This window comes from Leucopleurus acutus (assembly GCF_964270905.1).
Source record: "Leucopleurus acutus genome assembly, chromosome: 21".
In the NCBI taxonomy this organism is placed as follows: domain Eukaryota; kingdom Metazoa; phylum Chordata; class Mammalia; order Artiodactyla; family Delphinidae; genus Leucopleurus; species Leucopleurus acutus.
In genome coordinates, this window is record NC_139163.1 from 34,369,504 (window position 1) to 34,395,673 (window position 26,170).

The following is a 26,170-nucleotide window of genomic DNA, read 5'->3' on the forward strand; positions in this document are numbered from 1 at the left end:
TAGTTCCATCTGCATGGCAAACAGCGGTTTTTACTTCGATTGCATAAGCATTCGTGGGAGTTAAGGGAGGTTGACAAGCTCCCTGCAAACAACCCTTGTGCCATTTTGGGAAATAGGTCCTGGCGGATGATGTGGCCATTCCTCCAGCTCTCACTCGGGGCAATCTCCATACCCTGCATTCAGCTTTAGGAAACGGAAAGGCTCAGCAGTGGCATTTGAGTATTGTCACCACCATCAGAAGATATTCCTTTTTCATCAGGAAACCGTGGTTATCACTAATTTTCTCTTCTGCCTGAGTGTATGATGTGAGTTGGTTAAGATTTGGCCAAGAGAAGCATAAAAGAGAGACTAGACAATTTGTTAAAAATAAAAAGGGTGATAAAAGTTTTAAAAAATCCTTTTCTTAATTCAATGATGAAATATGGCTGTTAATGGAAAATGAATTGGTCTACTCTGGCCATAAACACTTCATGTTTATGTTAATCACACTAGCGTTAATACCAAACACTGTGAATCTATTAATAGCAGTTTTCATCTTCATAGTACTTTACCAACAACTAATTAATTAAGCAAACCTGTTTTAACTGGTTGCCATGGTAGCAGAGATGCACAGAAATGGTTGCATCCATCAAATTCATTCTTAGCTCCTGAAATATAATTCAGTTTGGGCAATAAGTTATTATTATGCAGCACTATAATGTGTTTAGAACGATAATTACTATGTTAGTAATGAAAAGATTTGCGAGTACACATAAATACGTGCAGTAGTAAATATTTAAAAAGATAATTTTTATGCTTATTACCTATAAAATCTTTTCCTCCACTGAATCTGGTAGCCAAAACATGACAATTTCATCTGTAATTACTACTCTGTTTATACCTTATCTACTGTGTTTGCTCTTCAGTACCCATCCTGAGAAGATGGTCATCCAGATGAAAGAGGCTTCCAAAAATTTGCCGCTGAATAAACAGTGAGGAGAGGAGTTGCGGGGCAGGGTGGGGAGATGACAGTTGCCATCTTCAAGGGTCTGAAGGCTATTGGAGTGGAAGAGGAATGGGAGTGGTGGCTTGACCGCTGGTGTCCAGACCAGCGTGAATGGCGAAGCTACAGGGAGGCATGTGTGACCTGTGGCCCCATGGCACAGGGGTTACATAGGATGCTCTGGAGTCAGGCTGGACCTAAATCCAGACCCCGTCCTTGCTGTGGTGGGGTTAGTTGCTCGGAGCCACCGGCCTGCTGCATGGGGTCGTGTGGGGATTCCCAGCTAATGCACGGAGGCCTCTGTCTAGCACAGAGTAAATAGAACATGAGTGTTAGCTCTTTATTAGTGGAGAATTTTTACCTGAAGTTTGTTAAAAATAGAATGGACTGCTTTGTGAAGCAATGACTCACTTCTCTGTCAACCAGAAGTAATGAAGCAGAACCTGGATGGCCACCTGTTAAAACTGCTGTATAAGGGCTTCCTGCCTTGAGGGTAAGGTTGAAATAGATGATTTCCAGGTCCACGATTCCATGAATTTGGGCAGGAGGGAAAGGAGGAAGGACTTCTATTTTCATCCTTCAACCTTTGCTTCACTGGATTCTTACTATAATGTAATACTTGGGTGAACTAGGTTTGTGACATAGTGTTATTGGTAAAATGGTATTATATGGAGCAAACTGTTCTCTTTCAGAAAGAAAGTCCTGAGCTAGCCTTAATTCTAAGAAAGACGCTCACTAATTTGACTGTTTAGTCTCTGCCAAGTTTTCCTCTGAGACCCTTTAGGTCCTTTTCAAATGGAGATGTTTTTCCAACTAGTTTCCTTAAGTCTGTGGCTCACTGTGTTCTAAAATTACGTTATTTCCCTTATTATCCAAAATGTCATCTGTCTACAGTCATATTTCTCTAAATATTTGTACCTATCTTTACCTTGTCCTTTAAATCCTCATCAGTGAGCAGGCAATGAACCAGCCTAGGTTTGTTTTTTTTAACGTCTCAGCAAAGGTGTTTTTAATAAACACAGCCTAAGCTAAACAGCTCTGCTTCAGAGAATTCTTTCTTGACTAGAGTGGCAGCCCTGAGCTCCCGGGTGGCGGGTGGCGGGGCTCCCAGCTTACAGTCTTAGACCTGGAAGGTTTTCTGTTCAGATTCAAATGCAGCCTTGTTAATTCTGGTGAGGTCTGTGCTCAGAGCATCTGATGACGGTGCCTACCCCCCCACCCACCCCCACCCCGCGTCTCTTCCTGCCTTGTCGACTGGGCCAGGCCTCAGCTCTCTGGACCTGTTTCCCGGTCTCAGAAATGGACACGATCTTAGTATCCACCCTGCTAGGAGGACCCCCGAGGTTCCGAGGTGAGGTTCAGTGGGCGGTAAGGTCACAGAGGGACCAATGCGTCCTTTCTTCTTTCAGAAACAAACGCGCCTCATCGCGCTAACTGCCGACACCAGCAGCCTAGTGAGACCTGCCCGGGGGAGGTGTTTGGAGGGTGGGGAGGGTCATGTGGACCTCGTGTTGCTGCTTCGCGTTATTGCCCTTCGCAGATGGTGTGTTTTTCACAAATTGAAGGTTTGTGGCAACCCGGCGCCGAGCAAGTTTATTGGCACCATTTTTCCAACAGCATTTGCTCACTTCCTGTCTCTGTGCCGCATTTTGGTAACTCCTGCGATATTTCAAACTTTTTCATTATTATTCTTCTCTGTCGTGATGATCTGTGAGCAGTCATCTTTGATGTTCCTACTGCAAAAAGATCACGACTGGAAGGCTCAGATGACGGCTAGCATTTTTTAGCAATAAGGTGTTTTTTTACCGTACATGTGTTGTTTTCGATGTAATTCTGCTGCACGCTTATAGATGAGGGTACAGTGTAAACGTAGCTTTTATCTGTACTCTCGCCGGGCTTTCCAGAGGAACATATCATCGGTGCAGCGGAAGGCTGCTCTCAGGGCCCCTGCGGGGTCAGTGGGCATCTCCGGCCGGTGGGCAGCAACAGCGTGCATGTGCACAGACGCGTACCCCGCGGCGTCCACCCCTCCGTGCCCATCGAACACGGCAAAGTAGGCGCAGTCCACAGAGTCCGATAAGCCAAAGAGCAGGTTGAAGGCTGGGAGGCACACGTGCTGGTCCTCCATCCTGAGGCGCGCATTACGGATGGCATGCACGGAGACGAGCCACTGCCGCTGTGGGACCCAGGCAGCCACGGGCACCTGCTTCTGCCACTGGCTGCACACTTCCCAGAGCCGGTCAAAGAGGCTCCGCACCAGGCCCGCAGCGTCCAGCAGGCTCACAGGGGCCTCCTCCTCCTCATCTCGATCCTCCTCCACCTGCTCCGGCAACTTCCGCAACTCAGAAAGGTCCGTCCGCAGCAGCCAGGCAGGCAGCAAGTGGCGGCCGAGCGCTCCTGCTGCTCAGGAAGCCCATGGCCAGCTCAGCTAGCTCGTGGCCAGCTCAGCTAGCTCGCCTTTCACCTCCTCCTGGATCAGCATTGTCCCTCGGACCTTCCATGGCAACGGGCTCTCCGGGCCCAGCGGGGCTGGGAAGTCGCGGAGGAGTGCGTCCAGGAGGCTGGGGTTCTCCTCTGCCTTCTGGCTGTTCTGCTGTGGGGGTCCTGAGGCCATGCCCAGAGCATCCCCGGGGGCTGCTGCCAGGTCGTTGGTCTTCATTCTGCCACTCGGCCGCCCGGCGCCCGCTAGCCGCTCCCCCCAGCCTAGGTTTTTAACAGTGTGGGCTTCTTTCTCGTTTTTCTTTTTTTCTCTCTAACAACACCGTATGGTGACAGCTCTGGCCTAGCTGCTAAACGTCTGCCCAGAGCCGCTGAAGTCCACACAGTTACAGGCTTGTTTGTGGGACCTGGTGTCAGGTCCATCCCAATCACTCATGACACTGCTACTCCTGGGAGTGTGGTTGTCACTATGACAACAGGCTGAGAAGACCAGGGATAGACTGAGAACTTTACAGCGAGGCTGAGAGGGAGCCCAGGGAAAAGGAAAGAAAATAAATCCTAGGGAGGTCACCAAGGCAAGGGTGCAGGGCTGGGTGTAAGCAGTACAGGTAGAAAGGAGACAGAAGGAGAAGGAGAGCAAGAAAGAAGAGGTTTAAAATCTGTCCTGATTCTCACTTTTAAGCCCTATGTCTACATAGATCCTTTAGATGCAATAGAAACCCTACTCCTTAGAAGAAATAAAAATTAAGGTTTGAAAAACAAAATATATTCTAAAAGAGAAAAGAAAAATGTCCTTTTACGGATGACCATTCTAGAATCAATCATTTACTATAAAAGCACCATAACAGCATCAGCAATATAAACTAGTATGGGCAATTTCTATAGAAAACCACAAAGGAGAAAAAAACTAAATGAGAAAACAATCTCATATCCAAAAATATGATGATTGTGTATCTCTAGCTATTAAATAACTTTCAGAAATCACGTACAAAGTCTTCTTCTGAACAAAATGGATTTGAAGATGTCCTGTTGTTTTGTGTGTGTGTGACAACTACGTGACATTTTAACCAAATGACAAAATTTAGAGCATTAAAGTAGCCCTCCTTATTGTTAAAAGTTTCAGAAGTTCTTCAACTGTAATATGTGCATATTCAACTTATATTCACAACAAAATGAGAGGCAAGTTCTACAGTCTGACATTAATGTTGAATATCCATCAACTACAAATTACTAATCCGTTTTTGGAAATATTTTTCATCTGAAAAAATCAGTAGCAGGTTAATATAGCTTAAATTACAAAAGAAATCAACTTGGCTTTCAATTTTGTTTCTAAACGTTATATTTAACAAATAAACATAAGGGATAGATAAAACCACGTCTCATTTCTGAGGTGTGTGGGTGTGTGTTTGGGGTTAGTGTAAGAGGATGAAATGTTGATTTTTTTAAAATATTAAATTGCTCTACAAATCTTAAAGCATTTTATTTGTAACTCATTTGACAAGTGAAGACAGTGGCTGGAGTGAAGGGCCCAGATAGGACCCACTGCCCCCAGGTTGGCCTCCTCCAGTGGTCCCCCCTCTGGGGTCCAGTGGCCTGAGCATCCATCCCCAAGTCACGCTGAGCAGCAGGAAGGCCCCCCTAGAAGGTGATCATTGCTCCAAAATAGAGCAGATCATGGGACGTGTCCACCTAGGACATTTATAAAGTAAAATATTATGACGACGGTACTCAAATAAGTGTCTTTCAAGCTGTGCCAAGAGTCTGTAAAGGGTTTCCCCACCTGTAAGGCAAAGAGGTCGGGTTACATCATCTCTAGTGTTCCTCCTAGTCCCCTCTATGATGCTGAGACTTTTACTCGTGGTTTTATCTTCCACTCTTATTTAGTTAGCATACACAAAAGGCCAAAATTTTTTTTAAATTGGTAAGATCAATGCAATAGAAGAGAGTTCAAAAATAGACCCACACATATATGCTCAATTGATTTTCAACAAGATAATTACATGAGGAAAGGGTAATCTTTTCAAGAATGGTTTTAGAACAATTGGCTATCCATGTAGGAAGAAAGGAACCTTGACCTTTAACTCATACCACATAAAAAAATTCAGTTGTAATGTAAACATAAGAGTTAAAATTATAAAACTTCTAGAAGCAAACATAGGAGAAAATCTTTGTGACATTATATTAGGCAAAGATTTCTTAGGAAACAAAAAAACACAAACCATAACAGAAAAAGTGGCAGATTGGACTTTTAAATTAAAAACTCTTGCTCTTCAAAGACACTTAAGAAATTGAAAAGACAAGCCAAAAACAGGGAGAAAATTATATGTATTTACAAATACAAATACATTTATAAATATGTATTTACAAAATACCTACCTGATATAGAACTTGGATTCAGGATATATAAAGAATTCTTACAACTTAATAAAAAGAAGACAAAAAGATTCCATTTTAGAAAATGGGCAAAAGATTTAAATAGACACTTTACAAAAGAAGACATATGAATTGAAAATAAGCACATGACAGGATGCTCAATTATTATTTATCATTAAGAAATGCTAGTCAAACTACAATGAGATACCACTCTACATACACAAAAGGCCAAAAATTTTAAAAAACTGATAATATCAAGTGTTGGCAACAATGTAGAATACTGGAACTCTCAAACATTGCAGATGGGAAAGCAAAATAATATGACCACTTTGGAAAACTGTTTTGCGTTTAAAAAAAAATAAACATATATTAACCATATGACCCAGAAATATCGCTTCTGGATATTTATCCAAGAAAAAAACATATGCACTATACACAAAAACTTGAATATCGAAGTTCATAACATTTTCTTTGTAATAGCCAAAAACTGGACACAACCCAAATGTCCATCACCTGGTGAATAAACAAATTATATTGATATATCCATATAATGGAACACTACTAAATAACAAAGAGGAAAAACTGCAGATCCATATAAAAACATGCATGAATCTATGTGAACACAGGCAGACAACAAATGATTTCATACTGCATGATTACATTTATGTGGGATTCTAGAAAAGGGAAAACTACAGCGGAGAGAAAAGCGAGTTAGTAGTTGTTAGGATCCAGGGTCTGGAGGGAGGGGTTGACCGCAAAGGGGCAGGGAAATTTGTGGGGGGAGAAGGTATGAAATGTCTTTTTTTTTTTTAATTTATTTTATTTTTGGCTATGTTGGGTCTTCGTTGCTGCGCGGGTTTACTCTAGTTGGGGTGAGTGGGCGCTACTCTTCGTTGCGGTGCGCAGGCTTCTCATTGCGGTGGCTTCTCTTGTTGCAGAGCACAGGCTCTAGGCGCACAGGCTTCAGTAGTTGTGGCACGTGGGCTCAGTAGTTGTGGCTCGCGGGCTTTAGAGTGCAGGCTCAGTAGTTGTGGCACACGGGCTTAGTTGCTCCGCTGCATGTGGGATCTTCCCGGACCAGGGATCGAACCTGTGTCCCCTGCATTGGCAGACGGATTCTTAACCACTGTGCCACCAGGGAAGCCCCGGTGTGAAATATCTTGATTCTAGTGGTGATTTACAGAACTAGATACATTTGCCAAAGCTCACTGAACTCTGAACTTAACAATTCTTATCACCAGTTCCAACGTGTGTGGGTTTTTCCCCACACCACTAGGCAGTTCCCCAGCGCCAGCTGGGTGTCCTACAATTCAAGTCAATTGTGACACTATCTACCTGGAGATACCATCAGAGCCAACAGATTAAGGGCTCATCCTTAAGGAACGAAAGGCAAGATTGTGTTCCTTGTGTTCTCCAACCCAGAACCTCATCCTTTTGTTTTTTTTAAGGAGGTTTCATTACATAGGCATAGTGGATTAAATCACTGGCAATTGGCATCAATTCAACCTCCAGCCCCTCTCCCCTTCCCAGAGGTCAAGGGGTTGGGACTGAAAGTTCTAGACCTTTTTTTTTTTTTTTTTTTGCGGTACGCGGGCCTCTCTCTGTTGTGGCCTCTCCCGTTGCCGAGCACAGGCTCCGGACGTGCAGGTTCAGCGGCCATGGCTCACGGAGCCAGCCGCTCCGCCGCATGCGGGATCCTCCCGGACCGGGGCACGAACCCGTATCCCCTACATGGCAGGGGGACTCTCAACCACTGCGCCACCAGGGAAGCCCAGGTTCTAACCCTTTAACCACAGGGTTGGTTCTCCTTGCAACCAGCCCCCACCCTCAGGTGAGGTTCTAAAGTCATGCCATCAACATAACAAAAGACGCTTTTGCTCTCACCACTTAGGAATTTCGAGATCTTCAGGAGCTCTGTGTCAGGAGCAGAAGGAAGACCAAGTATATTTCTTATTATAAATCACAGTACCACAGCACTAACATTGGTGAGTTTTACAGTATGTAAACTATCCATCAGTAAAGCTGATTTTGAAGGAAAGAAACCCTTTTCTCCAGGGTTCCTGACTGTGGATTTATATGAATCAATAGGGCCAAAATAGCTGGGCTCACAGAGTTCAAAAGTGAGGTGACTCGAAAAGAGCCACTCGGTCAGAATTCAGCCCCAGGAACTTGTCAACTCTTGCAGGTAATTCAGCAGATGTGTCCAGAATGAGGGTTTTTAATGGGAAATGGAGAGAGAACGGGTAGATTTCTCTCCTTTCATGAACACAGTTACAGGAATTTTCAAATGTAAGAGTTCCTAAAGCAGATATTTTGAGATGAGAGTTCTATTGGAAGTTCTCTTACCTGCTTTGTTGACAGTGTTCACCAACATTTCTCTCTGTAGAGCCACTGAAATCAAAGGAATCCCTAAACCACATGCTAGTCCCTCCCAAAATAAGGAGAGAGAATTCATTCATCTATGCATTCAGGGAACACTTGATGGGCAACTCCTCTGTGCTGGGCAATGTGCCTTGGGCAGGAGATAAAAAGGAAGTAAATAAAGAAGGTGTGGTCGTCTCTGCACCTGAAGGCTAGTCTGGTCTGAGTTTCTTGGGGTCACAATTCAGAACATTTACAGATTCAGCTTCTGGGATTTGCCATTATCACTAAAGCATTGCCAGAAAGATTGTGAGGATTGTGACAATAAAGACTGCTTTTGAACACCAGGGTACTTTTACAATGTGGACGCACTCAGGCATTGGTAATTTTCATAGGTCATGTCTACTCTGGAAAAATATTATACGTGAAATGCTTATTTCAGCAAAGTAGTTTTTATATGGAATCCCCCTTCAATACAAACACTGCTTTTGAAACAATTCCTTTTCACTGGAATAATTCTGAAAAAGTAATTTGTTTTTTGAGGGAAATAGGGACTTTCCCCTAAATATTTTCAGTAATTATTTGGATGGTAAAGCATTTTCTAGTGGAGTAGGAGGATGCAGATAGGTTTTCAAGGGTGAAATAGAAAAGCAGATATACCTATGTACCTTGGTTTTTGTTCTTTATGGTTGAGTCAGTACTTAGTACTGTACTAAAAAGCTTTATATTCTCAGAAAAATAAACCAGGGCAATCATATGGTATCGTTAGGGAACCGTTGGCCGAAACCACTCACCTTGGCCAGGCACGATAATAACCACTTGCATGAGTTGTCTCACAATAGGAGGTCCTGATAAGGAACATGGTGCTGCCACCTAAAACCAACCTGGAGAATTTGGGAAGGGCCAAAAGGAGAGAGGAGATGCCAGCCCGTAATATGTCCTGCCGACCTCCCAGAAACCCTCGTGCTGGAAACCGTCTTGGCTAAGAGATGCACGTACCATCAGGAAGGACACTGAGTCAGACCAAATATGGGCACAAGCAAGATGATTGGCCAGAGACAACCCCCAAAGCTAACCCCCATCACCATAAAACCTGAGACTGCAAGCCGCATGACAGAGCAGTTCTACTGGGTTCCCCTACCCTGCCGCTCTCCACCTGGGTGTCCCTTCCCAACAAAGTCTTTTGCTTTGTCAGTAAGTGTGTCTCCTCGGACAATTCATTTCTGGGTGTTAGACAAGAGCCCAATTCTGGGTTCCCCTTCTGGTAACAGTATCTTTGGACCAAACTTTCACTTGCCATTCAGTGCCTCCTATGTGCCAAAGCCCTTGTGAGGCTGTGCTGTCCAGCAGAACTCTGCAATGATGGAAAGGTTTTCTATGACTGCACTGTCTAGATATAGTAGTCAGGCTCAGAAACTGGGTTTTAATTTAATTTAATTCTTTTACATTTAAATGGCTACATATGGCTAGTAGTTATCAAGTTGGACAGGTTGGGTATGAGGAATAGGTAATATGAAGTGTCCCAATATGCACAATGTGGTCGTGGTGAATTGGGCTAGGTGTAGATGGAGGATTTTTTCAGTGATTTCTGTCCACAAGGGTACCAGTCTTTCAGTCATCACCTTCAAACATATAAATCTACAATGGAGGTGATTAAGGCTATATCCAGAGGTACAATATGTAATGTATATACTTAAATGTCCATGTAAATATAAGTGCACATGTATTTATAGCAAGAAAAAAATGCTTTGACTCTTTCAAGTCAAGATAGGTAAGAGGATGGTAGGTAGAATGGGGCTCTTTCTGTCTCGGGTTCTACTGAGGTATCAATGCATTAGATATGAAAGTGTACAAAGTGAATGTGAAACAGACCTCCACCCCATGTACAGATTTTGAAGGAAATGGTCCTGAGATCCTGCTCCACAATCTTGGATCCCATAGTTAGATCAAAGCTGTAAAAAGAAGTGAGTGTGAGGAGATTGGGAGGACATGGTGACTAGAGCGGTCGCCTGGTTCTACTCCCCATTAGGGGAAGGTGGGAGGTTCTACTCTATGACCCCAAGACTCATAAAGGGACTTCAAAGAGACTCGTTGGAGAAATTTGAAGTTGTTCCCTGTAGCTGGAAAACACTGAGGATAGTGGCCTCACTCATGCCCCAGAAAGCTAATGGAGACTGTTGCTTTCCAGGAAACTCAGTGTGAGAGAGAGTTGAGTGCTCTAGGGGCAGGGCCTGAGATCCCCTGCTGTGTGGTTGGGATTAGCTTGCACTTCCAGAGTTTCTGAGCAAGGGCCATGAGTGTTCTTGTGAACCAGACGTGGGCCACATGCAAGAGAGTTGGCCTGGGGTCTACCTTCCTGTGGTCTATCCATTGGGGTGGGCTGGAGAGTATCAGTAAGAAGAGGAGGTGTCCCAGTGGGTACTTAGGGCTGTGGAACAGGAGCAGAGGTTGTCACCTACACTCTCCTTCCCATAGCACACTTCCAGCTAAGTAGGGAAGAAGATCTGATGTCAGGTCAAGTTTGGGCTTTCCAGGATGGGGTAGTTTAATTACTGAACTGACCCTGTGTCTAGAGTGAGCTGAACAATTTCTGGGCCTGCCAAGTTTTCATTTAATGACAGGGAAGAGTTTCCCCCACCGAATGAGATGGTTGTGGAGGACAGTTTTGGTTATACCAGGAATGGAACTTATTCAACATCCTGGTTCTAATGTATATAGTCATTCCATTCGATTTTTCTTGGTATAATTCCAAGAAGCTGTGGTTGACACTTCTTTTCTTTTGTAACAAAAAATACAGAAATTAAATACAAATTAATTAATAAACAATTTCTATCAGCCTGGAAACCTATATATTAATTAAATATCTTTTTTAATGAATTCTAGAAGTAATTATTTTTGCAAAAAATAGTAAACAAATATTAGTAACTAGGTCAGGCATAACAAATTAGCTTGAGACAAAGTGAGAAATTGCTAGAACTATAGGTATAAACACTCTCTTCCATTCTTCTTGAAAATGATAGAATGAACGTGTTGATAAAAAGAGAAGTGATGATTGTAGGGTGTAGGGATACAGCAGAATAGAGAAAATGCTAACTGAAAACTTTAGAGAGGAAAAACTTTCATGTAAAAATAACCTGACAATATTCCATTAAGAGCATCTACCTGCTCTCCTATTTTTTCAACCTCCTCTGCTGGTTCTTACTCATCCCCCTAACTTCTTAGTGTTGCCTTGGACTTTCTCTTTCTCTTTATCCGCCTCTTTGTTGATCTCATCTCATTTCATGGGTGTAAATACCACTTCTACTCTAACTTCCAAATTTATAGCTCCAGCACCAACCTCTTCCCTGAATTCTGATCTCCAACTGCTTATGCAGCACTACCATTGGGTGTCTGAAAGATGCCTGTAACTTACCACGTCCACAGCTGAGCGCTGACGTCCCCCGCCTAGTCCTGCTCCCCTGCAGGTTCTTCCCAGCTCAGTTTCCCAACTCCATCTTTCAAGCAGTTCTCCCCCAAACACTTGGAGTCATCCTTGACTCTCTTTCTCTTCCACCTTCCATTGATCAGAAAATCCTGTCAGCTCAGCCTTCAAAATACGACAGAATCTGAACAATTCTCACTACCTCCTTTGCTTCCACCCTGGCCTATGCCACCCTCATCTGCTTGGATTGTTGCATTAGCCTCCTAATTCACTTCCCTGTTTCCGACACCCCATACAAGGTGATCCTGGTAAAAGAGAAATCAGATCCCGCTACTCCTCTGCTCAAAAGCTTCCAAAGTCACTTAAAAGCCCAGATCCTCTCAGTGGCCTGTAAGACCCCACACACCACACCTCCTGCCGCCACCCGTCCTCACTCGGCTCTTGGCACACTGACATCTTTGCTGTGGCCTGAACATGCCAGGTGAGCCCTCGGGGCCTCTACACTCACAGTTCCTCATCTGTCTGTCTGTGAGGCTGGCGCCTCACCTCCTTCAGGTCCTCACTCAGATTTCCCCTTCTCAGGCGCATCCTTCTCCAAACATCCTTTGCAACCATCCACTCCCCACACCCACATTCCTTACTTCTTGTCCCTCTTCCTTGTTTTATTTTTCTCTAAAATGCTTATCACCATATCAGGTCTTATAAATATTAACTTATCTTGCATATTTTCTGTCTTCCCAAGGTCATTAGACTGTAAGCTTCGTGAGGACAGGGATGTTTCATTTGCTGCTAAAGTCAGTGAACTATACCTAGTACAATACATGCAAATGTTCAAGAAATATTGGTCATATGAATGAATAAAAGAATAGCTATCCATGAGAAAGATAATAAAAAATAAGCTGAAACCTTTGTTATTTGTGTTTCTTCTTCTCCTTCTCCTTCCTCTTCTTCTTCTTCCCAGACATAGCCTAACTTATTTGGATCCTGGGGAGAAGGTGAACTGGGTCCAGCCTATGATCTAGCATGTGCTGTGTGCATGCAGCACAGGGAGCCAATGTCACTTCCTCCTTGATCTTCCCCTGATTCTCTGCTCTTTGAAATCACCTCAGCACAGTGACCACATTTTTACTCTTTGCTTCTTGTCTTCCAATCCTCTTATCCATCCAGCATCCATTCAGTATTCAGTAGAGTCAGATGCCAGGTGAATTTTGTCTTAGATCTGTCCTTTCAGTTTCACCTTGGGCTACTGAAATTCAAGGACAACATGATTTTAGATTGTTGTATATTCGAGTTGAATATTTGTTGTGTATGTAAGTTGAATAATTCTACCTTGGATAAGGGCAAATTTCAACTCAACAATTATTCACTGAAGTCTTTACTATGGACCAAGAACAGTGCTAGAAGCTAGGAATTTGACAATAAATAAGCTAACGTTCTCCACTCTAATATACCAGTTATTTGTATACAACTGATAAATGATTAATGTGTTAAGAGGTCTTCTAATTGAAAATATTGTAGAGGTTAGAGTTTGTGTATTTCAAATAAAAACTTTAAAAATGCATGTTTTAAGACTCTTGGATTGTTTGAGAATTCAGGTAAAAACAAGGAGTGAACCATAGAACGCAATGAGAAATTTTCTTTTTCTCTTTTGACATGAAATAACTGACATCTATGAAATGATAAAATTCACAATATTAAGAAAGATGAATTTAAGAGCACTTAATGTTAATCATTGCCTAAATAACTTGAAATGTCCCCATATCCTACGGCTCACATATGAAAGAAACTTGAGACGTCTTCCTAAATTCGACAACACAGTAAAATTGTACATGTTATTTTCAATAATGAATGTGAGACAGGAACTTTTCTAAAGTGTCAATTAAAAAAACCAAACAACTTTTGATCAACTATGCTGGAGAAAAGACTTTTTATTCTACCCATCAGAAATGATGTTACAGAATTATTCTACCACTTCACACTCATTAGAACGGCTATAAAATCAAAATACAGACAATAACCAGTGTTGGTTAGGATGTGGAGAAACTGGAACCCTCATACATTGCTGATGGGAATACGAGATGGTGCAGCCACTGCGAGGCACAGTTTGGCAATAAAATTAAACAGAGTTACATATGACCCACGAATTCTACCCAAGAGAAATGAGAATATAACATCCACACAAAAACTTGCACAGGAGTGTTTATAGCAGGAGTATTCATAAAAGCCAAAAAGTAGAAACAACACAAATGTTCATCAGCTGATGAATGGGTAGTAGAATATTATTTGGCAACAAAAGGAATGAAGTTCTGATATACGCTGGTCCCGGATGAGCACTGAAAACATTAGGCTAAGTGAAAGAAATCAGTCACAAAAAGACCACATAGTGTATGATTTAATTTATATGAAAAGTCCAGAATAGGCAAGTCCATAGAGACAGAAAGTAGATTAGTGGTTGTTTGGGGCTGAGGGGGTTAGAAAGAAAAGAGCAGTGACTGCTAAGAATATAGTGTTTCTTTTTGGCATGATAATATTTTTATAAAATGCACAACTCTGTGAATATACTAAAACCCATTGAATTGTACAGTTTAGATGGGTGAGTTGTGCAGTGTATGAGTTATATCTCAATAAAGCTGTTAAAAAAAGTCATTCCAAAGAGATGATCAAAAGTATGCAGCCAAAACACATGGGGGAAAAGTACTGTAAAGGTACTTTAGGAAGTTAATTAATAAAAATATGTGATTTTTCTGGATTTGGTGCTGTGCGCGTAACTTGTCAACTTTTAGAAATTTGTATTAAAGTTTTTTCCATTCTAAATAAATATTCACTCTTGTACAAAAAAAAAAAAAAACGAAAAAAAAATCCACAATCTGGTTCTGCAAACTGGCCTTCAGAAATAGTGGGGATTGGGCTTCCCTGGTGGCGCAGTGGTTGAGAGTCTGCCTGTCGATACAGCGGACACGGGTTTGTGCCCTGGTCCGGGAAGATCCCACATGCCGCGGAGCGGCTGGGCCCTTGAGCCATGGCCGCTGAGCCTACGCGTCCGGAGCCTGTGCTCCGCACAGGGGAGAGGCCACAGCAGTGAGAGGCCCGCGTACCACCAAAAACAAACAACAACAACAAAAGAGAAATAGCGGGGATTAATTGTATGCATGAATCATGCATGAGAGAATTTCCATTTCCTTTTCATTTCTTCTTTTGACTGCTGGTACCTAATGTCTTGCCTAAGTTATCTTTCTCTCTTTCCACAACACAATACAGGGCTCATGGGCAGAGTTCAGGGAGGGATATGGCATTGGATAAATACAGACCAGCCCATACCTCTTTCGGAGTGGTTGCTCCTCCCTGGCCAGTGTGCCTCCTTCCTACTTTTACAAGGTGGATGTCTGTGTATTCTGACACCAAACTTGAGCACAACTGTGATCTTTTGAGCTGGGTGCCTGGGATCTCTGTGGGCTAGAGTAGCAGAAATGCGAATTCATACTCTATTTCCAATATTTCAAGAAACCTAACAAAATATTTATCCACAAAATACATGCTGGCAAAATGCAATGTCAACCTTTGTTTGATTTGCTTTGGGCTTTATCAAATCAAAAGTGGCAACACTGGCTAATTTATGCCGATCAGAGTCTCCAACAATTATGCCTTTGATTATTTAAGGTGGGAAGAATGAATGATCATTTAATAGGTGTGACCAGCTTTGTAAGTAAAATCTTAAAACATGTTGAATTCAGGGAGAAAAAAATAAAAACTTTGCTTTGTGATGAAAATGTTTCTGTTGCCTAACTTTTGAAATGCCTCTTTATTGAACATTTACTATGGGCCAGGAACCTTACATAACTTGTCATGCTAATAATAGTTCTTCAAGCTATTATTATCCTCTTTCAGTAATTGAGGAAACAGAGCCTCAGATTATAGATGTCCATTACCACGTCCCTTAACTAGTAAGCTCATGCAAATCTCCGTCTACTCTGCCTCTTCTATGAAGAGTTATGTCTGGGCATCGTTGGTATGGGTTTAGATTCAGCTCAAAATCCTGACCTTCTTCCATGTATGAGCTGTTGGTTGATTTTCCAGGTAAAGGCCACCAGGCCAGCGGTCAAGCCCTAGGTAGCAACAGCATTTCCTACTTGGTTTTACTCCTGATTCTTTGCCAACAAAGTCATCAGACCTCCGGGTTCAAGGAAGGTAGGAGTTTATTGAGAATAGGCACACAGGGACTGTCTTCTTTGCGTCATTCTGTTAAGAGGGGAGGATCCATAAAAGAGAAAAATGCCTAAATAACTGGGGTGCTTTAGAACCTACACATCTGACCAAACTTCTGCTCTGGCCAGGTAGCATGGACTACGACCATTTTCAGAAGCTGGACTGGATCTGCATAAATGCATCCACCCCCTCATTCTGGTTCCGCTGGTGGGCGCCGCTGGCTGACCGGCAGCTGTGAATGGGGCAAGGCAAAGCAGGAGCCTCAGGGGCCTCCTGCACCCTGACCTGGTGGGCTGCCTCCTCGGGCCACCAAGGAGCCTGACCCTCCATCCTCGACTCAACGCTTGGCCATTGTTAGCCATTTCCCTTTATTTGGGCATCTTCCACCGGTCACAGAAGCCAGACTTTAAGGCTGCAATACCCTCATACCATAGCACCGTGCAGCCGGCCACGCGGGTCTCTGCTCCAGGTGCTGAGCGCGCTCTCCGCGGGTAACGGACCTCTGGGGGCGGGGGGTCTTAGGTCTCCCCCTCCCTCGGCCAGAGAAGGGCGCCTTCCCGGCCCCGGTCTCTGCCGCAAAAGCTCGAGGCGAACAGGAAAAAGGGCATCGGTGTGCGGCACTTCGGTTGGAAAATGCAGTTTTACGCCGGGATCCCCCGGCACGCGCATTCGGAGCCGGGACCGCGGTGGCCGCGAGCATGGGATCTGCCTCGAGGGACTGGACTTGGAAAGGGTCGGCGGGTCGCTGGAGAGCAAACCCCTACACGGACGCCAGAGGCCCCCCGCCCAGATGCCGCGACCCAATGGGACGCGTGGGCGTGTCGGGCGCTAGTCCCGGGAGCACGCGAGACGCCGCTCCCCTCGCGGCGCTTCCTGACAGGAAACTCCGTCGGAAGCGCGGCTCACTTTCCTCAGGGAGACGAACGAAGCAACAGGCAGGCTTCCGCCGGAGACAGGCAACTGCGAGTTCGGCGCGGGGCCCGCCCCTCCCCCTTTCTTCCCCCTCCCCCTTTCTTACCCCTCCCCCTCGTCTCTCCCCTCCCTTCCTCTGGGGCACCGCCCACCTCCCCGCTCCTGCCCGCCCCCTACCTCCCCGGCTGCCCCGCCCCCTTCCCTCTCCCCCGCGGGGCCCGCCCCCATCTCCCGCGCCCCTCCCACCCTCGGCCCCGCCGCCCTCCCCCTCTCTTTCTCCTCCCTCCACTAGCCCCTCTGGCCCCGCGCCCGACCCCGCCGTCCCTGGGCCGCGGCCCGGCCGCAGCCTCCGCCAGGGAGCGCGCCCGCCGCCCGCCGGTGTCCCGGGAGCCCGACAAAGAGCGCGCCTGAGGCTCCAGCAGCTCGGCGGGCGATGGGAGATGGAAGGAAGCGACGCCGCGGTGAGGCTCGACCCAGAGGGCGGGCGGGCGGGGGCGGGAGCGCGGGCGGCCGTCGGGGTGGCGGTGCTTTGTGGCTGCTCGGTCCCGGGGTCCCGGACCGCTGGACGTCGGGTTCGGGAACTGCTTCCTTTCTGCCCTCTCTTTGTGCGGGTGAGAAGGCGGAAGGCTCGCTCTGTGGGGTGGCGGTTCGGGGGGTTCACCCTGACCCCCGAGGCCGGGACGGCGGGGGAGGCGGGAGGGGGCCCGGCGGCCGAGTGCGCGGCGCTCTGGTTTCTGTCAGGAGAACAGGGAAGCCCAGCGCAGCGAGCGGGCGCGCGGCCGGCGGTGGGGATTCCGCACCTTGAAAGACGTTGCAGCCCTTCGGTGGTACTTGCATTTAACTTTGTCCGCCGGTTTCTGCAGCGAGTTCTGGCAGGCGGTGTTGTGAGATGTTAAAAAAAAAGCAGGCACCACTTGGAGGACGTGGGTTTAAAATGCTGTCGGTTGCTTGGATGACAAATGTGTAGTGTTACCGCTCCCCTCGGAGGACGCGACGCATGCGACGACGTCATTGTCCACAGACACTGGGGTCCCGGGTTTCCAACCCGGAATAGCTCTTAAGTGGGTCCAGGTGCTGGTGTAGGGAAGACGAGGTCTGGAAAATTCCGCTCACTGGGATTCTGGGAGCAAATGCTTGCAATTCATGAGCCATAGTTGAGTATCTGCAGAGGATTTTGCGGAGTCCCGTAGCCAGGTGAGTGCGACAGGCTTGCTGCTGTCAAGGAGCTTGCCTTCTAGGAGGGGCGGCTTGGGCAGAGCTGTGAAGGAGGAACCCAGAGGAGGGCGGGGTTCTGGCGAGCAAGGGCCTGGACGGCCTCTGCGGGCATGTTGGGGTGGACCTTGAAGGGGAGGGTTGGGGCGGCCGTCGCGTCGGGGGGAAAGGATGCTCCCCGCTGGAGGAAAGCGAATGCACTTTCTAGTTTCTTCCAAGACAGGCTTTACCGTCCTTCCTTAGAGTGTTTGCAGATCAAGGGACATTCTTTTAAAAAGTGGTTAAATTCCTCTTACCGCTTAAAAATAAGTGCGGCATGCTAAACAAAACCAGCAAAACAAAGCAAAATAAAAGAACACCTTCCCAAACAATTGTTTAGTGGCTCGATGCATGTTCTTCTACAACTCTCTATATCCTCTCACAAGTCCTATGGCAGCTCTGTGGGTTTGTCTTGTCTGATATTTCATTAATACACACTTTTTGTGCTGACAGGAGCAGAGTGGGTACCATGGAAAGTGCTTAGACACCTGGCTTGTAGGTTATATCACTGACTGGGTGAGTCTTTGCCACTGTCTTTGTCACATCCTTTAGCCCCTGGAGCTGAAATTTCCTCCTCTGTAGGATAAGGGGATTGGGTGGATAGGTGCTCCCTCGGAGTCTTCCAGCCCCAGCATTTTATGGTTTCATGCCTAGACGTGTACATGCATTCCTTATTCAGTGATGTACTCTCAGCTTCACCTTCTGAATCGCTCTCAGTTTATATGTTCTGTGAACGGATCAGCACATCCTGGCCGTTGAGTGGGGGAGAGTGATGGAAGCTGCAAAGCTAAAATAACCTTATTTTAAGGTGAAATTCCACAGTTGGATTTTATTTTTTAAAATGCAAGTGTAAGAAGCTTGATTTGCCAATCTGAATGAGTGTTTGCTTTAAAAAAGGTTTTGTTGACCCTGTTCATTTCATTTGTGACCAAAGAATAATACGTGCTTTACTGTGTACGTGTGTTAAGAGCTTCAATTTTACTCTTAATTAACTACTAGCACTTAAAAAAGTGAGAATCCTTTTAGGCTAGTAAATCTTGGGAATTTGGAAATAAAAATAATATAAGACAGCAAATAGTTCCCTGAAAAAGGGAAATTCAGCGATACTTTCCATCCATGGTTCTGTTCACTTTCTAAAACCTTGGTATTTGTTTGCTGACCCTGGTGGAAAATATGAGTGGGATTTAGCCTGGCATTTTTCCAAAAAAACATGTCTAAGGCATTACTCCTTTTAGAGGTGATTTTTCTTCTTTAGAAATTCTGGAGTCATCTGTCATCATTCATAAACTAAGACACCAGTGTGGTAATGGATTAGGCCCAGTCTTGATTAAGAAGTGCTGGGGCAAAAAACGTGTGAATGTTAAAATGTGTATGTACTTTGGCTTCCGGACTGGTTTGTTTGAGGTTTACCTGACGTAATGTTGTCACTTGCCAATTATGAAAAGAGCATTTCTTTGCGTTTGGGTTGGATTAAGAAATAAGTAATGGATGATGATCCTTCTCAATTTTTAGAAACGAATTCAGACACGATTGAGGTTTAGGCAGCCTGTGAGAAATAATCTGGTGATCAGTAGGTGACCAAAGTCCCCTTACCTGAGCATGTGACTCAGGCTTACAGATACCTTGGGGTCCAGGCTCACCTCCAGTCACTGCTGCTTTGATAGTTCTCAACATTTAGGACTCTCCCCATGCAGTGGTGGCCAGGCGCAGAGGTCCTTGGCTTCCCTTTGCTAAGAGTGGAGACATTTCCACCTAGGGTACTGCCTCTCAGCCCTTCCTAAGTTCTTTCACAGTTAAATCAGCTGAACCTTAGTTTAGGGTAGTGCACCATCCAGGTGAAATCCCCCAGAGCATTTGTTCATAGTGTCCATGTCTGGACAGCTTTCGTTTGTGGTATTGTTTGCAGTTTCAGAGATTTGCTGGAAAGAATTTTAGCAGTGGCATTATTTTTTGAGAGCGTGTCCCTTTGTACCTTTCCTGTGTTTCTTTTTTCTTTTTTTTTCCCTAAATTGGAGTATAGTTGCTTTACACCTTTACACTGCTGTGCCCAGAAGGTCAACAAACTGGGGCCCTGTTGGTGCTGAGCGGGCAGGATTTTGTTGACACTCCAGGGCACAGAGGTGGTGAGGCGTTTTCTCTTTCGGGCACACCTGTGGTGTGAGGGAGTCACCAGCTTCTCTCCCCATCCTCCGTGTAAGCGCCAGGCCCTGGCCACAGCTGACCACTCATTTCTCCAGGCCTGTTTAACTGTGAACAACCATCTAGTTTGAAATTCCCTTTTCGCTGGTCACAGGCCAGTGAGATGAATCAGAATAACTTGTACATGTTGATGGACATTTTTGGAAGTTTATCCTTGGGGTTAGGGTAAGAGGGAAAATGAACATTTTGGCCTGAGCCTCCTTTTTTACCTAGTAGCTTCGTGTGGGTTGTCTGAGAAGCAGCATTTTCCTTTAAGTTTCAAATTATGGCCTAACTTTTGGAAAGTGCTTATTTCATGTGATAGTTTCAAGCATGATGCATTGTTACAGTCACAGCTAATATTTATTGAGATCTTATTGTGTGTTTTCACACAGGTTACCTCTAGTCCCCATGACAGCCCCATGCGGTCAGTACTGCCATTATCTCCAGTCTGAAGTCTGGAGAGGTTAAGTAACACAGCTAATAAGGGGCAGAGCTGAGATTTAAACTTGGCAGTCCAGTGGTCTTAACCACCATTCTGCTTCTATGTACTCAAAGTTAGCATTGTGTTGGGGCTTCCCTGGTGGTGCAGTGGTTGAGAGTCCGCCTGCCGATGCAGGGGTCACGGGTTCGATCCCTGGCCCGGGAAGATCCCACGTGCTGCGGAGCAACTAAGCCCGTGCGCCACACTACTGAGCCTGCGCTCTAGAGCCCGTGAGCCACAACTACTGAGCCTGCGTGCCACAACTGCTGAAGCCTGCGTGCCTAGAGCTCGTGCTCCACAACAAGAGAAGCCACCACAATGAGAAGCCAGCGCACTGCAACGAAGAGTAGCCCCCGCTCGCCACAACTAGAGAAAGCCCGTACACAGCAACGAAGACCCAGTGCAGCCAAAAAACAAACAAACAAATAAATTTATTAAAAAAAAACATTTAGAGGCACTAAGGTCATATTTCAGAGTGTCAGACCTCACAGCCTGTAAATACTGAAACTACTGTATTTAAGAACCCTTTCATGGAATACTTTCATAGAATCAATGAGTTACCTCCAAATCAGTATTGTTCAATAGAACTTTCTGCTGTGATGGAAATAGTTTATATCTGTGCTGTCTAATATGGCAGTCAGTAGCTGCATGTAGCCACTGAGAGCGTTTGAAATATGGCTAGTGAGATTTAGGAACTGAATTTTAAATTTTATTTAATTTCAGTGAACTTAATTAGCCTCATATGGCTAATGGCTAATATATCGGGACAGCACAGCTGTAGACCAGAAATGCTCTACTAGATGCTAATGGTTGTCCTGGGCAGTCAGTTCCCACTTGACCGTCTGGTTGCTTATGGTATGTTTACTGACTGGGCTTTGCTAAGTTTTTAGTTTTGTATGTGTTTACCCCATCATTTCTGATAAGTACAAAAGCAGTGAGAGTATATGGGGGCATGGGATTTTAATGGAAATGAAGTGGAGATAGAGTCATTGAAAGTGATGAGAAGAAGAAAAATGTATTCAAGAGTAAGAACTATACTAAAGAAAAAAAATTGTGTAACAGGTAGCGTGCAGTTGACAGTACTCAGCAAGATGGAGGAAAAGCTTTTGATAAAATAGAAAAACGAGTGTCTGGCTGAGATCCACTATTATATTAATTCATGAGCTGGCTGTGAGTTGTTTGAGAACTTACAGAGATGGTGAGAGCACTGCCGTTGACTTTTTTTTTGTTACAAGCTGTGGATAGTTCAGTAGCTCCCAGCTCCCTTTGAATCTGCATAGCACCACAGTCCAGGTGGTTAGTGCTGGATATTCAAGTGGCTAAGGTCTTTCCTGGGACCCCTCAAAGCTGTCTTGGAGGCCCAATAGATTTTCAAAGTAGATGAAGCTGAGTAGGAAAGATTTCTGTATTGCATGAATTTTGGCAAGGAGCATGCCTAGCTTTAAAAGTACATGTTAGTAGAGGTGCTTCAGACCACAGAATGGAGAAAAAAATCTTACTCTTTATCCCCAAATACTTTTCAGTCTGGGAGGTAGACAGCCACATTTACAGATGCCAGGGTTTCTCCAGGGTCAGGCGTGTAGGAATAGCCTTGAGTATAATAGCATGTGTGAAATCATGAGAGAATTCTCATGGTTAGGCTTCTGTTGGAATACCTGACTATTTTGAGTTTTCTAACTTGTGGTGAAAACACAATGATATCAAGGCATAACACTGCAAAAATGTGGGGATAGGAAGAGGAGAAAGAATAACATGTATCTGTATTTACAGTGTGGCAGGCACCATGTGAAGCAGTGTGTGTATGTGTGTGTGTGTGTGTGTGTGTGTACGTGAATTTACATATTCTTTTTTTTAAAAATAAGTTTATTTAATTTACTTATTTATTTTTGGCTGTGTTGGGCCTTCGTTGCTGTGCCGTGGGCTTTCTCTAGTTGCGGCGAGCGGGGGCTACTCTTCATTGTGGTGTGGGGGCTTCTCACTGCGGTGGCTTCTCTTGTTGCACAGCAAGGGCTCTAGGCGTGTGGGCTTCAGTAGTTGTGGCGTGCAGGCTCAGTAGTTGTGGCCTGAGGGCTCTAGAGCGCAGTCTCAGTAGTTGTAGCGCACGGGCTTAGTTGCTCTGCGGCATGTGGGATCTTCCCGGACCAGGGCTCGAACCTGTGTCCCCTGCATTGGCAGGCTGATTCTTAACCACTGCGCCACTAGGCAAGTCCAGTTTACATATTCTTATATGTTCTTTACAATGTTGTAAGCTAGGTAGTATCCCCATTTTCAGAGGATGAAATTGAGGCTCATGGAGGTTAAATGGGATTCCTTTTTAAAACAAGTTTATTGAGATAAAATTCACATACCACACAGCTCATCCATTTAAAGTGCATATTCATTGATTTTTAGTACATTCACAGAGTTGTGCATTCATACTCGTAATCAACTTTAGAGTATATTCATCACCCCAAAACAAACTTTGGATCCATTAGCTGTTTCTCCGTAATCCTACTATTGCCCCCATTCCCTGACCGAGGAATCACTATTCTATTTTCTGTCTCTATGGGTTTGCCTATTCTGCACATACATATAAATGGAATCATACAGTAAGTGGCCATTTGTGACTGGTTTCTTTCATTTAGCAAAATGTTTTCAGTGCTCAGCCATGCTGTAGCATGTGTCAGTACTTCATTCCTTTTTATTGCTGAGTAATATTCAGTTGAATAGCCAGGACATATTTTATTCATTCATCAGATAGTGGTTCCCTCCCCCCCTTTTGGCATTTAGGAATAATGTTGCTGTGAACATTCATGTACAAGTTTTTGTGGGGACATATGCTTCCATTTCTCTTGGGTATGTACCTAGGAGTGGAATTGCTGGGTCATATTGTAACTCTGTGTTTGACACTTGGATGAACTGCCAAACTGATTTTCACAGGGGCTGCACTACTTTACATTTCTATCAGCAGGCTATGCGAGTTCCCATTTCTTCATATCCTCATCAACACTTGTTATTTTCTGTCTTTCTGATTTTAGCCATCTTAGTGGGTATTAAGTGGTATTTCACTGTGGTTTTGCGTTTCCCTAATAATGCTGACCATCTTTTCACATGCTTTTTGGCCATTTGTTTATCTTCCTTTGAGAAATGTCTATTCAGATCATTTGCCCTATGAAAAATTGGGTTGTCTTCTTCTTATTGAAGTAAAAAAGTTCTTTATATTCTGGATGCAAGTCTCTTGTCAGGTATATGCTTTGCAAAAATCTTCTCCCATTCTGTGGGTTGTCTTTTCACTTCCTTGTTTCTGTCCTTTGAAGTAAGTGAGGTTCTTTTTCTTAAGCAAAGCTTGGGTGGGCATAGCACACTTATAGGTCCTCACATATTTGCTGAAGTCAGTCACCACAATAATTTGTAAAATAGTTTGTATAATGAATATCATTGTTTTGGGGTTTCTGGTTGGAAAAAAGGATGGATTTAACTTTTGCCTAAGTTACTTAAGAGGAAAGCAAAGCTCTGAGGATTTGAGACCTTTATGTGTATTGAAAAGAAATTTTCGAAGTTGTTTCTTTGGAGTCTTTTATGTACAGAAAATGCTGCTTTCCTCTTGGATTAGAGAACTGCTTGAAAGGAAAAGGACACCCTGCCTAAAAGACCCCTCTTGTAGGTCCTGTAATTTTATGATCTGAATAGAGGTTCCCAAACTAATTTGTCACAAGAATCACCTGGTTTTAGATTTCTAGGGCTGCCTGAAGGTCTGGTTCAGTAGTTCTGAGGCGGCACTTTTCATAATCACCCCACATGATTAAGATCAGGAACATTTGAGAAACTCTGATCTAAACTGGTGATAATCATGACCTTTTAGTGGTTGCCCCTAGAACTTAAGGGGCAAGTTAAGTTCTTGGTCTTAGTGGGTGTGGTCTCCGGGTGGCAAACATCCCTCCCTGAGGGTGATTACAGAGAGCTGATCCAGCCAGTCTGGCTACTTTGCTTAGGGAGCTACGGATCTTGATCCAAGGCAACGAACATTCTCTTTCCCTCCCCTCATATAGTAGAGGTGGTTCCACTATAAAAATTTAAACCAGGTTCACAAACATTTCAAGTCATAAGGTTGCCACTACCCTCCTGAAAGTATTCCTCCCTCCCCTTTCTTCCCCTTTAAGATGTGTCCCTGTTTTCTTACCATTGCTGAATCCCTGGCGGCCTTCCATAGCCGCACAGATCTCTATGAGACCCAGTGGTGAGAAGAGGTCATGGAAAGGAAAACAGTTGGAATTTTACATAATCCTTACTTACACTTTGCTTGTTTTGGGTGGGTGGTCAGGGTCTCCTAAAGGATTTGATAAATGTGATGTTGGGCCAGCTTCATTTAACAGGGGATGGGGACACTCCTGTGCCTGGGTCACCAAGTGAGAGGCAGTGCAGTATATGGTTAGAATGTGGCCTTAATAATGCTTGAGAGGGGCTTAGTGCCTGCAGTAAAACAGTAAGTGGACAGTAAATGTGACCTGGATGGTAGTTATACTTATCTGGGTAGGAGGTGGAATTATTTCCATTCTTAAAATCACACAGCTGTTAACTAGTAAGACTGGTTTTTCTTGTTCCCTATATTGTGATTGCTTGTAGATACGCAGTGTGGCAGCCAAGAGGAAAATTCTGGCACTTTGAATGGTGCTTTGGCACATGGTAGTCACTCAATGAGTTAAACACCACAGGCTATTGAATCGCTAAGCCCAGGAACCCTTCCAAGCATGTGTGGACAGAATAGGTGCTCTGATACTGACCCTGGTCTTGTGGTGGAGTAGAATTTCCAGAGTCAGCAGGGTTTCTGGCCTGATCATTTTTTGCCGTTGCTTTGGTGTGTGGTCTTCTTGTACCTCCTGCTTTGGGGAAGTGAATTTTCCCCACTTTGCAGATGTTCATGGGCTGCATTTAGTGCTCCAGGTGTGTGACTTTCATTACAGCCTTCTTGCAAATGACAACCTAGGGCATAAAGGTAAGAGTAATGTGTTAACTGTGAACTTCCTCACATAGGTCTTTCCCTTCTGGCAGAGGCATTTCATAGAAGTAGATTACAGGTGTAGGCTGTGTTTGCATGGTGTGATACAACGGTCTCAGAGACCTGATTCATTCATTCTTTTGATTTTATCACTTTTTTAAATTCTTGATTCATTTCTTCCTACCTTCCTTGTGTGGCTTATATGTCAGTCGATTGTCTCTTGTATTGATAGGTTCTATCTGGGGAAAAAAATCTAATTAAATATAGTGTAATATTCTAAAGCTGGAGCTTTAAGTAGAGATATATTTACTTAAAATACTTTAAATTTTATTTTATTTGTATATAAAGATATTTATATATTTAAAAGAACTTGATAGCTTCAGAGTAATTAAGGTCAATATTTTAGAAGCACTACTAAAATAAATATCTGTGATTATTTAATGAGAAAATGTTTTAATTTATAATATCATTATATACCAAAAAGTTCACAGGGGAGTTAAAAGGATAATGGTAATTTCTTGGTGTATGGAGGGATAATTGCATTATGAATCTTCATATATGACAAATATTTTATAAATTTTATTTTGCCTC

General features: G+C 44.3%; 1 protein-coding gene and 1 pseudogene across 6 annotated transcripts in view; one reads left to right on the plus strand and one right to left on the minus strand.

Annotated features, from left to right (window-relative positions):
• The window catches only part of PSD3 (pleckstrin and Sec7 domain containing 3), a gene marked incomplete at its 5' end in the record, with an annotated part of 582,691 nt that overhangs the window by 51,728 nt on the left and 504,793 nt on the right, over window positions 1-26,170 (plus strand). The window contains one exon of one of the 5 annotated variants that reach the window (XM_082863883.1): window positions 17,079-17,152. The exons of 3 other annotated variants lie outside the window; for them this stretch is intronic. In XM_082863883.1, the coding sequence (XP_082720009.1) occupies window positions 17,132-17,152 (21 nt within the window). Of the gene's footprint in view, window positions 1-17,078; window positions 17,153-26,170 lie in introns of those variants that run through there. One more of the 5 variants, XM_082863884.1, reaches the window with a different exon arrangement.
• On the minus strand, window positions 2,787-3,641 carry LOC309977636 (protein phosphatase 1F-like; annotated as a pseudogene). The gene has a single exon. The product of its transcript is annotated as a protein phosphatase 1F-like (transcript).